Source organism: Rhodnius prolixus, unplaced genomic scaffold (assembly GCF_049639745.1).
Source record: "Rhodnius prolixus isolate KJV_2025 unplaced genomic scaffold, Rpr scaffold_6, whole genome shotgun sequence".
In the NCBI taxonomy this organism is placed as follows: domain Eukaryota; kingdom Metazoa; phylum Arthropoda; class Insecta; order Hemiptera; family Reduviidae; genus Rhodnius; species Rhodnius prolixus.
This window is the reverse complement of record NW_027411634.1, coordinates 6092966-6107571: the sequence shown is the minus strand read 5'-3', so window position 1 is coordinate 6107571 and position 14606 is coordinate 6092966. Positions and strand designations below refer to the sequence as shown.

General features: G+C 36.0%; 1 protein-coding gene across 4 annotated transcripts in view; it reads left to right on the top strand.

Annotated features, from left to right (window-relative positions):
- Positions 1–14606, top strand: part of LOC141461151 (A-type potassium channel modulatory protein KCNIP2-like) — a 319616-nt gene that overhangs the window by 95885 nt on the left and 209125 nt on the right. For all 4 annotated transcript variants that reach the window (XR_012462621.1, XR_012462620.1, XM_074141913.1 and 1 more), the window contains exon 3: positions 10459–10694. Coding sequence is in view for 2 of the 4 variants with exons in the window: in XM_074141913.1 (XP_073998014.1) it covers positions 10481–10694 (214 nt within the window). In the remaining 2 variants the exon portion in view is untranslated. The remainder of the gene's footprint in view (positions 1–10458; positions 10695–14606) is intronic.

The following is a 14606-nucleotide window of genomic DNA, read 5'->3' as shown; positions in this document are numbered from 1 at the left end:
AATAGCGACAATTACCAGTTCAATACTAACAAGATAGCAAAACGTTGAAATTACAATACACCAAACTCTCGTAGCGTTTAGCAAAGATGCTTTACAACCAACATTGTAGGCATTCAATTTGGTACACTTTGACGAACGATGACAACAAGAACGAGGAATACTGTCTTGCCAATCTTCTACACTGTTTAGACCGCAACACTGTGCACTTCTCTGATACCAATTGGATAGCTGATGATAATTAAAATGGAAAAACAATTGGTCCAGCTCTATTTGTACGTCCAATCCAAAGGTATTTCTGTAGAAAACAACAGCTAAAGATCCAACACTGATTAAGTAAACGATTAATGCGCAAAATATGTATGCGTTTAATTTGATCATCCATTTGTTGCCAAGAAAACTAGCACAACATCCCATATTTGCGTTTATAAAGATAAAAAACCCTCCACTACCGGTCATGATGGCCAGTTGTCGTGTACTCTTCAATGGGAAATTGTTCTTGTATTGTGCTATTGATGAGCCAATCAAAAAGATACCACAGATTGATGTCATTGTATTTAGAATGAACACAATATATTTGTAGGACTTGCGCTTGAAACACATGTTTTGTTATTATTTAGGCATGACGAACAATATTTAGTGACCTACCTCTTCTTTAAAACAAACATGTGATCCAAATTATTGCTTAGATATGAACTCATGGAACAAAAATAGCACACTTTTATTATTTGAGGAAATGAGTTTCCTGACAGGGTTTGCTTCCTTTAAGTTTTCCTCCCTCTAAGATTTTTCAATACCTTTATTTATTTTTCCCCTACATTATATTATACATACTACAAATACATTAATTATACCGTGCAGAAATTTATTTTCAACACTTACAATATATAAAAATTTAGAAATGGATTAAAATCATAAAAATCAATATCTTATCTAATCAAATAATAAAGCAACCATAATAACAATTACACTATAGTGACTTAAAAACAATTAGACTATGTATTTATGTATATGTATTATATATACAATGAAACTAATTAATTTTTTTTATTTATTTAGTAATTTACCATCTGTACACATGTATACTATAAGTAAATATGAGGTATGATGAACTGATGCGGGAGGAGAGGAACTACCCAGCAGTAGCACTCTCTATAGGAGAGAAGAGAATGTGAGGAGGAGAGTGCAAGGAGAGTGCAAGGAGGAGAGAGGAGAATAATGACGTTTAGGTCTTCAGACTGCAAGGAAGTCGCGGGGCCACTGGCGATTCAGTCGGCGAGGAGTATTGTTAGGGATATCAGAGGAGGCGAGAGACTGTACAAGAGGATTAGAGCTAGTCGAGAGTGCAGTATGGAACTTGAGATATTTAGTCTTGGCGAGTTGTTTGTACGAATGGAGATGTTGAGGTTGCGAAGAGTGAGGGTTAGTCACCGTAGAAAGGAGCGTCAACTGTCTATCGGCAGTAGTTTTGACGGAAATATTTGTACTGTCCGTACGTTTGTTGGTTTGACTGAACCCCGCAGCTCTAGTCCGTAAGTCCACATAGGTTTGAGGATAGTGTTCTATATTAAACGTTTGAGATCTATGGGCAATTTGGAGCGTCGTCCAAGTAGTCTGTAAAGCAGTTTCGCACTCTTTGTCATTGCTTGTCCTTTAAGTCTAGTATGTGGGTTCCACATAAGTCGTTTGTCTATGTAGAGCCCCAAGGTAGCTAGCACCAGATCTGTACAACTAATTAAATAATTGATTTTACATAGAATCAAGTCAAATAACATTGTATTTGATTATTACAACTACGTATAAAGTGAAATAACTTAATGCAGTATTCAATAAATGGAAGTATTGTAATCGAACAGATTTCCTATTTTCAGTTTTCATTTACTTATTAAAAGAAAATTAACCCTTGAAACTTAAACGACTTTTCCAGAAAAGCGTCGGTCCAGTAACGGTATTTTCTTTGAAACACAAAAATGTTATCTCAGATTGTTTACTTCAGGTAGGAAGGTAATGTTCAGGTTATAATGGATGTTTTGATTGGATGGACCAAAAAAGAGAGGTTAGTTCGTATTATCCAAAAGATTTTTGATGGAACTCGTTTGTTTGGTGCCGCATGTGTCAAGATCGCTTTGATTTGTAATTTATTGAAGTAGACGTTTCTTTTGCAATGACAGTCTAGTTCTTTTTTCTTGTTCACTATAGTTGTCTTTAGCGTTAGTTCAATTTCCGTTTTTAAAGACCGATTGTAGGGGGTGGGGTACAAAGGAAAATTTCTTGTCGATGTTCATCTCAAGATTGGAGGAAGGATTTGGTGGAAATAAAGAGGAGAGGAAGTAATTTTGTAAGGACAAACAACTTACTTCCGTTTAGCGTAAATTTAGCATGAAAATATATATATATTTTTTAAAGGAATTTTTCCCAAAGGGTGAGATGGTTCTGAAGATTGCTGAGGATAATAACTGGATCGGGATCCAAGGTGTAATTTCGTCTGCATAGGTAGAGGGGACAGGAGAGAGGCAGAGAAGATCCAACCATTACTGGGAAAGTAACGGTCGGAGAGATAAGATTGAAAGATAAGATAGTGGGTTAAAAGCAGAACTTTCCACAGCATCGACAGCAACTCAAGACGCCATACCAAATTGAAGACTTGCTTCATCCTATCAAAAAAGTGGAAGCGATAGTATCTACAATGCGATCGCATCGCAAGAAAATGGAAAGAATTAGAAATTCAAATTAGTTTTGAGGTTGAGAAGAATTGAAGGTAAATCTACTAATAAAAGAAAACCAAAGATACCAAAGAAAAAATATATTAACCAAAAAAGAAAAAAAAAGTACCTACCTAAAGAAAATGAAGCCTGAAAAGGAGACATAAAAGCTCCTGGATTTAGGCATCACATTGTAAACAGGTAGAGGAACCCAGTCGGGCTGAATAAGCTTACTCCTGGCAATAAACAGGCATGCATAAAAAGTTTTTTTGGAGTTTCGGGTGGGTTTTTACATGTTCTACATCAGCTAAAGCAGCATTATCTTTCTAAAATGGAAAAGATATTATCAAACAAGGAGGTTTACCCCATTTTATGGCTAGCTGACGTAAGTTTGTAGAAGATGGAGTACTCAGATTGGGCACCATCTGGTAATCAACCGTTCCTCCACCCAAAATATAATTATCAAGTGAATAAAATAATAAAAAAATAACAGGATCTCGAGGTTTCTATCATTTTCTAGACGTTCTCTAATAGGATTCATTTGAATGTGGTAAAAAACGTGAGTTACGTCTATCAGTTAGTTTAGAAAACTATAAAACCGTGTGTTTGGGAGATCTGAGATAGTTATTTTTCTTCCATCAATAATATTACAAGGATTGCATGGACTACTTATTTATTCGGTTTATTAATAAATTTTGAGTTTCAAATACATTTTCTTAAATAAATTTTGGGAAGTATAAGTCTTGTGAGTGAACGCCAATATATATTTTTGTTTTTACTTGCAAGTTTATTTTGTTGCAATTCTAGTATTTTAGTAGCCCCTCCCTATTATACTAATATTGGATAAAATTATATCGATTTAGTATTGAATTTGCAACAATTACTACACTTTGCAGAATAGATATATTTAGCATAACTATTGCAGTACGGTGACAGAGCTAACTACAGTCGGTTATTAGTGTAATATCCTTTAATCTTAACTGCAGAACTTGGGAGAATATTACGGCGGTTACCCAGATCGATTTGATGGTTACCATATTGTTAAGCGAATTGTGCAATGTGTTGCATGTGTAAAGAGATATTAATTGTGATTTTCAAAATCAATTTTGCCCCCCACCCACCCTCGTAGGCAAAACTCTGTACTCTCTCCAAGTTATTTTTAGAAAACTTTAGGATTTAAGAGGGTTTTTAGGTAAAGATGATCTGTCTCCAGCATCTGGTTACTTTCCAAGGGACTATCTGTTTCTTAGTGGTATTTATAGGCAGTTAGAACGTATATTGGGGGTTTCGTCTATCATCCTAAGATACTATAGGAGCCAGGCGTCACGGTAGCCGAGCGGTTAGAGGCGAGACCTGTAAAGCTAGTATGTTTATGTACTGTGGTACTGGGTTTGATTCACGGTCTTAGGCCTTGGATTTTTATGTAGGTAATGGTTAATATAAGTAATTTATAGTAAAGTATAAGTATGTTTGCTAGTCGCCTCAGTCTACGACACCTAATTTGGCAGTTGGACGTAAAGTAATAGGCGATTACTTTACTTTACTTTAATGTAGTAAACTATAGGAGCCATCACATTCTAGACTCAGCTATGATATTTGTACCCTGAGTTAGAAAGCTGTGTGAGAAAAATCTACACGCCACGCAGCAGGGAAAACTTTTTCTTTACGCCACGTTCACCAGGCATAGGAGAGAGAGAGGAGCTGGTAGTCGGGAGCGAATTTCTCTTGTGTCCGCAAAGTCCTGCAAAGATATTCCAAAATTGGCCCCAATTTTCACCTCAACCCTGGGCCAACAGCCCATTGGGAAAATAATCTCAGCCTCAATAGTTTGAAGCAGATCATTTCCTGGTACTAGATTTCTCCTCCAATTCCTCCAGTAGGATTTAATCTTTTTCCTCTGAAAAGGATATATCCTCCACAACCATCAATATTAACGAACGCTTTTCCAAAGCTCGCTTTTACTAGTAATGGCTATTCACTCCAATGAGATAGCTCAGAGGCTTCATTTTTCCACCCATTCATCATCCTTCAGGACAGCCATCTTAGAATGGGCTAGTGAAATGATGTACTGAGAATAACCATCTTTGCCCATGTCTCATCTGAATTAGTGTGTGTTACTCGATTCTAGCTGAAGGGCAAATCCTCACACCCTCTCTGTTGGCCTACTCTTAGGTCCAAAATACGTGGGGTAAGGATCATGAAGAGATAGAGATCGGATTCTGCCACGCACAGACTTACAAACCATTTTTTGTTTCAGACTTCATGACAAATGTTTCATCAGTGTTGCGATTGTTTCCTGAAATGAAAATGAAATCTTAATTTCCAAATTTAAATATCTGAATTTTATCTATTGATTGCATCAATTAACTGAGGAGCCTCCAATTCTTTTAGGACTAAATCCTCCTGTTCAGTTTCAAGATCTGGCAATTAACAACGATAAAGGAAATCCAATTAGGAATTTCCCTACCTATTTCTTTTAACTCAAACTCAAAAACAATTTTTAAAAAAGACCATTTCTAAAAAAAAAACCCACAGATGCTGTATATCCTCCAGAAGGAAGTAATATTCCTTTGAAAAGAGTGGTCCAATATGAGTTGAAACAATGAAACGCAAAAAGCTATTCACCAACGATCTGAACAGAGTACAGAAACAGATTGCTCAGCTTCAGTTGTAAAAACATCCAATCGCTATTCTCAAGAGTTATTTCATTTGGTACCCCGTCCTCGCATGTCAACAGCAAGATCTTTTTGTTATTATTATTATTATATTGGTCGAAGTAGTGGGGGATAAAATATTTTGTACTAATCTACAGGAAAACCACTGTTATATTTACTGTTGTTCCTGAAATTAGGAATTTTTTTTTATTTCACCAGCATTTATATCCTTTTCTTACCATCTTCATCGATAATTAAAGTAAATTAGGAGATAAGATTAGACTAGGGCGGCCTCAAGGCCTACGCCACTGCGACCCCTTTGGATCTATTGTGGCTCCCCCACCACTCTAGAAGCTCACCCTCCAGATCTGTCCTTTTAATCAGACTCTTGATGCTGGAGAGCTGATCCTGGATAAAGCTCACCAGGCCTTGGTTTTTCCTCCCCGAGAAGTAACATCCTTAGCCATACGAGCCTCTCACACTGACACAACTTCCTTCCTCCTCTTCCTGTACAGAACCTACAGAGGCTATCATCTGCCAGGCCCATGCGATGCATGTGTTTTCTGAGCCTGCAGCAAAAAAAATTAGAAGATAAAAATTAGTTAAGTAATTAATGGTCTTACGTAATTCTTACTAGATAAGGATAACACATTTTCCAATCTTCGGAGTCCCTTGAGGTTGAAAAAGTGATTTTTATAAAACGAGTACATGTGTATACTGGATTAGAAAATAAATCGAAGATGGAACCATCGCGTTACATAATTTTGTTACTCATTTATTTATGGCGCGTCAGTAATTTATGTCACTGGCGCCCAGTGCAATGTCCGGTCTCTCTTTTTACTGACAATATTGTTCATCATCGGACAGTGAGCTGTAAGAAGCTCCTAGAAAGAGAAAATGGACGAGATACGTAATTTAATATTTAGATACGTATGTGTCCACCGGAAGACTTGATTGTAACTTACGATCAAGATTCCACAAACTTCAATTAACTCATGGTTTTTTTAATTGATTCAAAAATGTTTCTATCAATATTCATTAAACTTTTATGAATTTAATTGTACTTACGTTTCTATAAAAATTTTAATTGACGTAAAATTTGAAGAACAATTTGACTGAGAACACTTCTTGGACGGAGGGATTTGGTAGTCTTCCCTCTACATTCCCTATTCAATAAAATAAATAAAATAAAGGCGAGATAATTAGTATAAGGAAAAAATTTAACAACTAAATTTATTTAAATATTATTAAATTTCATGAATTTAAAAAAATAAATAAAATAAAATGGAACAAATTGGCTCGAATTCCACCAATGAAATTGGAGCAAAGTTTAAAGATTAAGGCGACTTTTTTTCCGCTCTACTTGGCCGCTCTGCGGGATAGTATACCTTACTTCATATAACTCTATAGCATACAAATGTATGTAAGGTTATTTTAAGTTCACTCCTTGAGCACGTTCTCATAATATCCTGTATATATATATGTGTGAGTGAGGTTGTGCCTTATGTCGGTTTGTTTGTAGGTGCGGATAAGAAACTTCACCATATAAACATGAGCACCATAACCTTCTACTTCTTAACCTCCTTCTCCTTAGCAGAATTTCTTTATTACAGTTCAAACTAAAAAAATATGAATTATTCCTAAAAATATAGAGACTTCCTTTTTCTTTATTACTGTGTTCTTATTTTTATATTTGAAAATTTAATGCAAGAATTAAAGTGGTTCTTACAGAGAGGTCTTTCTTTTTTTTGTATTTTTTTTGTGCGTCAGTTAGTTTGTGGATAGTTTTAATCGAACACGAAAAATTGACGTATAGTTCGATTCCCCAGTCGATCACGGCAATTAGCTTCAAAATCACTACACCGGAAGTACCATTTTACGGTATCGATTCTTCAGCTTATTGGCTCCAATGATTTCCTGCAAACTTGGCATGTTTATTTGTAGGCCAACAACTTTTAGTTGAAACATATAATTAAAAGTGAGACAAACTGAGATAAAGTGCATAATATTTTCTACCAGATCGTATAATTACCTATTGAGCCATAATTATCACAATTCTGGCTATAAATAATCGCAATAAAAATTAAGCGTAGAATTTTTAAGAAATGGTGTAACGCCATGGAGAAGGGATTAAGAACTTCAAAATGTAGGGTAGAAAAAGGCTGTGAAGGTAAAGGCTACAGCTGGCCGACCGCCATAAACCATAAAAGATGTCAGTTCTCCACTCTGTACCATACAGTACACCACTCTGAACCATACAGTACACCACTCTGAACCATACAGTACACACTCGTTCATTCTACTGCATGAATACGGTTTTTACAATTTTCTGTTATTATTAAATTGTTGTTAGTTTTCTAGTTTATTATCTGTGATTATCTCTCTTTAGTTTGGTGGTGTTAATGTTAGCCATTAAACTCTTTAAACTGTACTTCTACTTTACTCCATTTAGCTGCCCTACTGCCTTTCTAATTAAATCTAAATTAGCTACTCTAGCTTAATAATTATCAGCTACCATTATTCTACTTCCACTTGGCTGTTATCCACATTCTCTAGCCCCACACAGAGCTATATTGTAGTGTCATTCCTTGTTTTTATTTCATCTTGATTCCTTTCTTCTACTTTAGTTCCGTTTATCTACGTTTTCTACGCATTAACAATACAAAAAAGGCTTTCAGCGATATCTGGGTTTAACCAGTACCCAGTGGAACTCTATCTCATCATTGCGCCCACATTTCCTTTTACACTCTACAGTCAATGAACTGAACAATCTCTAAGCTACCACCTGCAATTAGTGCTAATCTCCGGAAGGAGTCTTTGCAGACCTGTCCAGTCTTCCGCCAGGTTTCTTTTATACAAAGAGCTCGATCGTACCGTTTAGGTCTTTAGTTTTAATGGTAGCGCAGTTGACACGTTAAGTTTGATTGAGCTTCGCTGGTTGTTCAAGTTGCAAGGAGAGCTGCTATACCAGAACTACATGCCGTGGTATGATAGAGATACAGATATCTGTTCATTGTGCATCTCTGGAGCCCAAGGAGGATATTTTCCACTTTGTGGCTGAATGTTTCATTCTATGCGAGATACGTCTCCTTTGGCTTGGTCGCCGCTTCTTATCCAGTTCTCAGTATTATTTTTATCTCCTTATATCTTTTGCTCGTCATGCATGGCAATACCGCCATTAATTTGTACAACTCTTCAGTCATTAACAAATTAATTTTTTTTCATTCTGCTTTTAGCTGTAGCTTTTTTGTCTGGTTCTTCTTCATTTAGGTATTTTCTTTTCTATTTTTCTTTTCTTTTATTTCTTTTTCTTTTCGCTTAATAGCTTGTTTAAATTTTTCTTCTATTTAATGCATTTAAATGGGGAAGTAGAGTGAGAAATCCTCGAGGTATGACGCTCTCTAATACTATATCTTCCAATTGACTCAGTACTCTTTCACCTAACCAACCGACTTACTAGCCAACATCTCTCAGAAAACTTCCTGACCTGCTTGACTTTTTTGTCTGTTCCTCACTCACAAACATCCACACAGAAATACAAGGAATTAACGATCTCTCATCTGACCATAGTCCTGTCTTACTTACTCTAGACGTGCGACCTATACCCATTCCACGTAGACCCACTCTGATTAACGGACCAATTGACTGGGCCCTCTTTCGTTCCAACTTAGAAGAAAAACTTGACTTACATACTTCACTGAAAACACCACAACAACTGGACGACAAAGTAAACGACTTCTCAGTGGCAATACAGCAGAGCATTTGGAATTCTACAATCTACATACGACCTTCTACAACTACTCTACCAACCCACAATCTACCACTTCACATCCGCACGCTAATCACAGCCAAAAGACGAGCTAGAAACCAATGGCAAAATCAAAGGTACCCATCAAACAAACGAACTTTGAACAGACTAACCAGACAACTAAAACTAGAGTTACAGAAATATTACAAAGACAGGTACGCAGACTTCACTGAACAACTAACAACTGAAAATAAATTTCTATGGACTGTTACTAGAAGAATATTGAAGTATAAGCAAATATCATCTCCACTTCGCCAGGATAATGGCTCTTGGACCAAGTCCGATGAAGAGAAAACCAACTTATTTGCAACCCACCTTACAAATATATTCTCGCCACATATCGACATACTAGACCAGCGACATGCCGCAGACGTTAACAACAGACTGGACATCCCCCTCCAACTCAGCCTACCACCAAAACCCTTTACTCCTGCAGACGTAATGAACGAAATTCGCCGACTACCTAAAAAATCACCTGGCTACGATCTCATAACCTCAACCATCTTAAACGAACTTTCAAAAAAAGCCATACTATTCCTCACATTGCTTTACAACTCTGTCCTCAGAACGACGCACTTTCCAACTCTTTGGAAATTCTCAATCATCAAAATGATACCAAAACCGACGAAACCCATCACTAGTATTACTTCCTACCGACCGATCTGCTTACTACCACTTCTTTCCAAAATCCTCGAAAAGCTACTTCTTAAAAGACTTTATCCTTTAGAGTCAGAACAAAATATGATTCCGGATCATCAATTCGGATTTCGGAGACATCACTCAACTTCTCACCAGGTGCTTCGCGTTGTAGACACTATTGCTACCTCCCTCGAGCGAAAGCAGTATTTAATTCATTTAAATTCAAAGAATTGTATTTTATTTTTTGCACCAGTTTGTCTGTACATTTTGTTTTTGTTTTCATTTTTATGGTATGCGCATGTCTACTTCCGGCAGACGGATTTATCCATGCCGTAAAAATACTTATTTATATATCTCGTTTTATTTATCTTATAATTAAAGTATTCTTATTATTATTATTACTGAACATCTCAGGGGGCCGCAATTAATCTTTTAGGAGATTTAGCTTCACACCATTTCCTCTTCATGTACACTTTATTAAGACTATTTCTTGAAGTTCTCTTTCCTGTAGATCTTATGCACCTGCTTTTCATCTAAGTTTTATTACTTATGTTAATTAAGAGTTCCCATTAAAACTCCTCTTTACCTTAAATTTATGCTATTTAACCAAAGAAAAGACACAACCCCTTAATTTTACATAGTTTCCTTTTGTTTCTAGTGAGTGCGGATGGGGTTGGAAAATGTACAGTGTCGTGGCGCACCAGAATTACGGTCGAGAGGGTCGCAGATCCAAACAACAACAAAACCAGCCGGCCGGTGCTCAGAGTACACAAGGAAGTGGGTCTCAGACGCCCGGCTCGGCCGAAGAAGGAAGAAGAGTCTCGCGCAAGGCAAGAACGTCATTAGCTACAAGATTTCTTGGTTTCATCCGGAAGCGTATAAACCCCGAACCAGGTGAGCCAACCTTTTATATCTACAGTGTTTTATTTTTGTTTTTGTTAATGTTATTTCCTGGGACATTTAATGATGGGTTGATTACTTTATTTTATTTTAACTGCTTTTAACTTTTAACCCTTACTGTCCCTGAGATGTGACGACGACAGGCTACTGACCAGACAAAGAGCTTCGTGATTTTTTGAGGAAGGCCTCAAAAAAACAATTTTTTTATCCTGCACTCTAAAGTTATTTTTTGATGATAGGTCGTGTAATCTTTGGACATCTTTAACATCAATTAAAACTGTTGCTATCAGTATTCTAGTACTTATCTTCTTTTGCAATAAAAACAGAAGCAAACATCTTAATCACACGTTTAATAGCATAAAAATTATTTCTACGTTCTTTCTTCTAAACTACTTTGCAGTTATTTACAATCTCACCACGCCTGAAGCCTGATCCGCAGCAATAGTATTAAGGAGCTCCCCCCCCCAAAAAAAAAAATCCTCAGGCTTGCTGTTGACTATTTAAAGCTCATTAAAATCGAACTATCTCCTCGAAAAATTATTCTAAAGAGTAATCATTTGTCTTCTTAAAACTTCTCTGCTGAAAAGCCTTCCAATCTTTTATTTCCATACATTTAAACCAGTTTTTATATATTCGATAAATAAAACAGTAATACATAAGTAAGAGCCTTAGCTTTGTTTGTAATTATTGTAAAAAGTAAAACAAATATTTAATTTGTAAAATAATTCCTAGCAGTAAATTCAGTTGTCGCTTGACGCCACCTTCCAGAGCGCTAGGAATCAGCCATGGTTCCGGATAGTTCCAACAGTATCCAATAGAATGCGCTCTGTGCTCAATCTTTACATAGTTTTCAGAAATATTTCTAATTTAAGTCATTGATTTGCATTTATGAATAGCAATTAAAATTCCCTAAATTATACTGGGCTAAATAATTACCAGTATTGCGGATTTTCTCGATTAAATAATAAATTTGAAAATGCCATTTTAATATTAGAGATGAACAATTGAAAAGCTCTCAATGATTTATTGGTATCGATAAAAATTGTCTTGCATTTTCAGCATAGTTTGGTTTCGTAAATTCAGGAAAAATTATGCCTCTCTTCCAATCATTTAAATTGATCATAAATTTAAATAAATATCGATTAAAATTTAAAATAACGAATAACTGCAATTATTAGTAACAAAAAAAAAAAAGTTCTATGGGAGAAGTGGGGTTAGGCTTCCCTCTACTGTCAATTAAGCATCATTATTATTATTCAGTTTCATCCAAAAAATGTTTTCAATCTCCCTGTCCATGCAGATGTGCTATTATCATAAATAGCAGTTAAATATTTCCTGAAATTTATCTCAGGGCGTGCAACCCAGTAGACAAACTGTTCCAGATTGATGGTTTTATAGTTAGTCAAAGATCTACCTCCAGAGTCTCACACACACACACACACAGTACTTTTGCTCCTGGAACTGCTGGAAACGTTGAGTTAAATGGATTGAGATGGATTGCTTACTGACCAAATAACTCCTATACTATGGCTTTTCCGTTATATTACTTTTGGGTTTCCTGTTACGTCACTTGATAACTTGCAATTAGTTGTTATTTTTAAAGAACCATTTTATATCTTCAACTCCGCGTTTCATGGATAAATTTAGTTTTTTAAGAGCAAATAAAAAGATTGCATCAACCGATTCCTGATTTGCTTACATTAACCATAATAAAAGCTCTTAATGAATGATAAGGAATTTCAAGATTTGATAAAGTATTGTGTCACTATGCTTATCAATACGTCATTTAACTTGGCGGGAGATGGTATGAATGTAGTGGACAATGTGCTCTTTGTGTTATCTCATCCCAGTTTAGCTGAACGTGACGATGCAGCTCCTTCTAAGTTGTTTACTGTTTAAGGGGAATACTGATGTTGTTAGGCGTTTACCTATAACCTATCCCAAAAGATTCTATTGGGTTTAAATTGAAAGAAAAAGCTGGCAAAATTACTACTTGTTCTGCTTCTAAAAGCTGTGATAAGTTCTGGCTCGTTGTGGACGAGCATTGCTTTTGTTAAACTATGTTCACACCAAACGAACTGGAGCTACAAGTGAATTTCTTGTTCTTATTTGGTGTAAACGTTTGCAACACTTAAGTCACAAAAGCTACGATTGCAAAGTAATTGCATTCGTTCACATTGCATATTTTTATTCGTCATTTCTTAGTAATTTTTTGATTGTGTATGTTAGTCTCTCTGCGAAGTATGATCTTGAACACACTCAGAAGTGCCGTTTCTGAACAAAGTACTGTCCAACCCTCTGTAATAGCAATATTAAGGAACATTAAAAACATGTTGAAATTCTAAATTTGAGAAAATATGCTGGAAAATAGATTTCCAGGGGTTTTTCTTCGTTCTTATTCATTTCTCTGCCCCTAGTGGAATCGAATCCACTAAACCAACAATATATCTTAGCTTTGCGGGTCTAGCCTATAACCACCTAACATACTTTACTATAAATTTCTCATATTAACCATTACATAAAATGCAAGAACTAGACCGAGAAATCGAATCCACTAACCAACGATACATCTTAGCTTTGCGGGTCTAGCCTATAACCACCTAACATACTTTACTATTTTCTCATACTAACCATTACATAAAATGCAAGACCTAGACCGAGAAATCGAATCCACTAACCAACAATACATCTTAGCTTTGCGGTTCTAGCCTATAACCGCCTAACATACTTTACTATAAATTTCTCATATTAACAATTAAATAGAATACAAGACGTAGACCGGGAATCGAATCTACTAACCAACAATACATCTTAGCTTTGCGGGTCTAGCCTATAACCGCCTAACATACTTTACTTTAAATTTCTCATATTAACCATTAAATAGAATACAAGACGTAGACCGGAAATCGAATCCACTAACCAACAATACATCTTAGCTGGCGGGCCTCGTCTCTAACAACTTGGCTTTCGTGGTGCAAAGTTATCTGTACCTATAATATGTATCTCACGTTTTTGGCTAAAATTTTGGGGATTATATAACTATCCATAAGTGAGCTGCAATGAAACTCCTAGTAAGAGAAAATCTAAAGGCCAGCAGCTAGTTTCGAACCCATTTATTAATATCCTAAGCTGAGAAGGCAGACTAAATCGGAAATCTAATATAAAAATCAACATTTTATTTTAAAATGAGTTCAGTTTTAATGATAAATGGTTGTTCAGCTGCTAGATAATGGAAGTTATCTATTACAAGACTGGCCTAGTTACTAGTTAAAGACCTAGATAATAGCATTGACAAATGACGGAAATGTCAAAATTAGAACATTAATGTAGTCCGAGAGATGAACAATGATTGAGTCATTTCGTTTTAGATACCAAGGCTATTGGTGGTGAAGTCTAGGAGACTTTAGTTTGTTGTTACACAATGCTTTCTGTAGCGTTCACTAACTTGATAAAAGATTCCATTGGCATCTTTCAAGAAATCAATTCTATACCGGAAATCTAAGTTTAATAGTTGCGGGCCATTTACTGTGAACGTGAGCAGAATTCTGTACTCCAAATTGGTTCTTTTCTGAGGTTGTTTCCGTTTTTATCTCTCTCTCTCTCTCTCTTAGGGACTCTAGAGTGATGTGGAGTGAATTAAAGAAATTAGGCCTGGTAAAGTCTAGAAATCTCTCCAGCTCTATTTCGTTCACTCTTGACGACATCAATGCTCACTTCTCCTCTTTCTTCAATAAACAGACTGTCTCTCCTATTCCCTCTCCCTCTAGAATACTGACTGAGGTAACTGGCGACGACAAATTTTATTTTCAACATATTACTTTGGACGTACTATTAGATAATTTATTTAAAAGTAGATCTGGGGCTGTGGGGGTTGATGATATCCCAATTAATTTCCTAAAGAAGTCC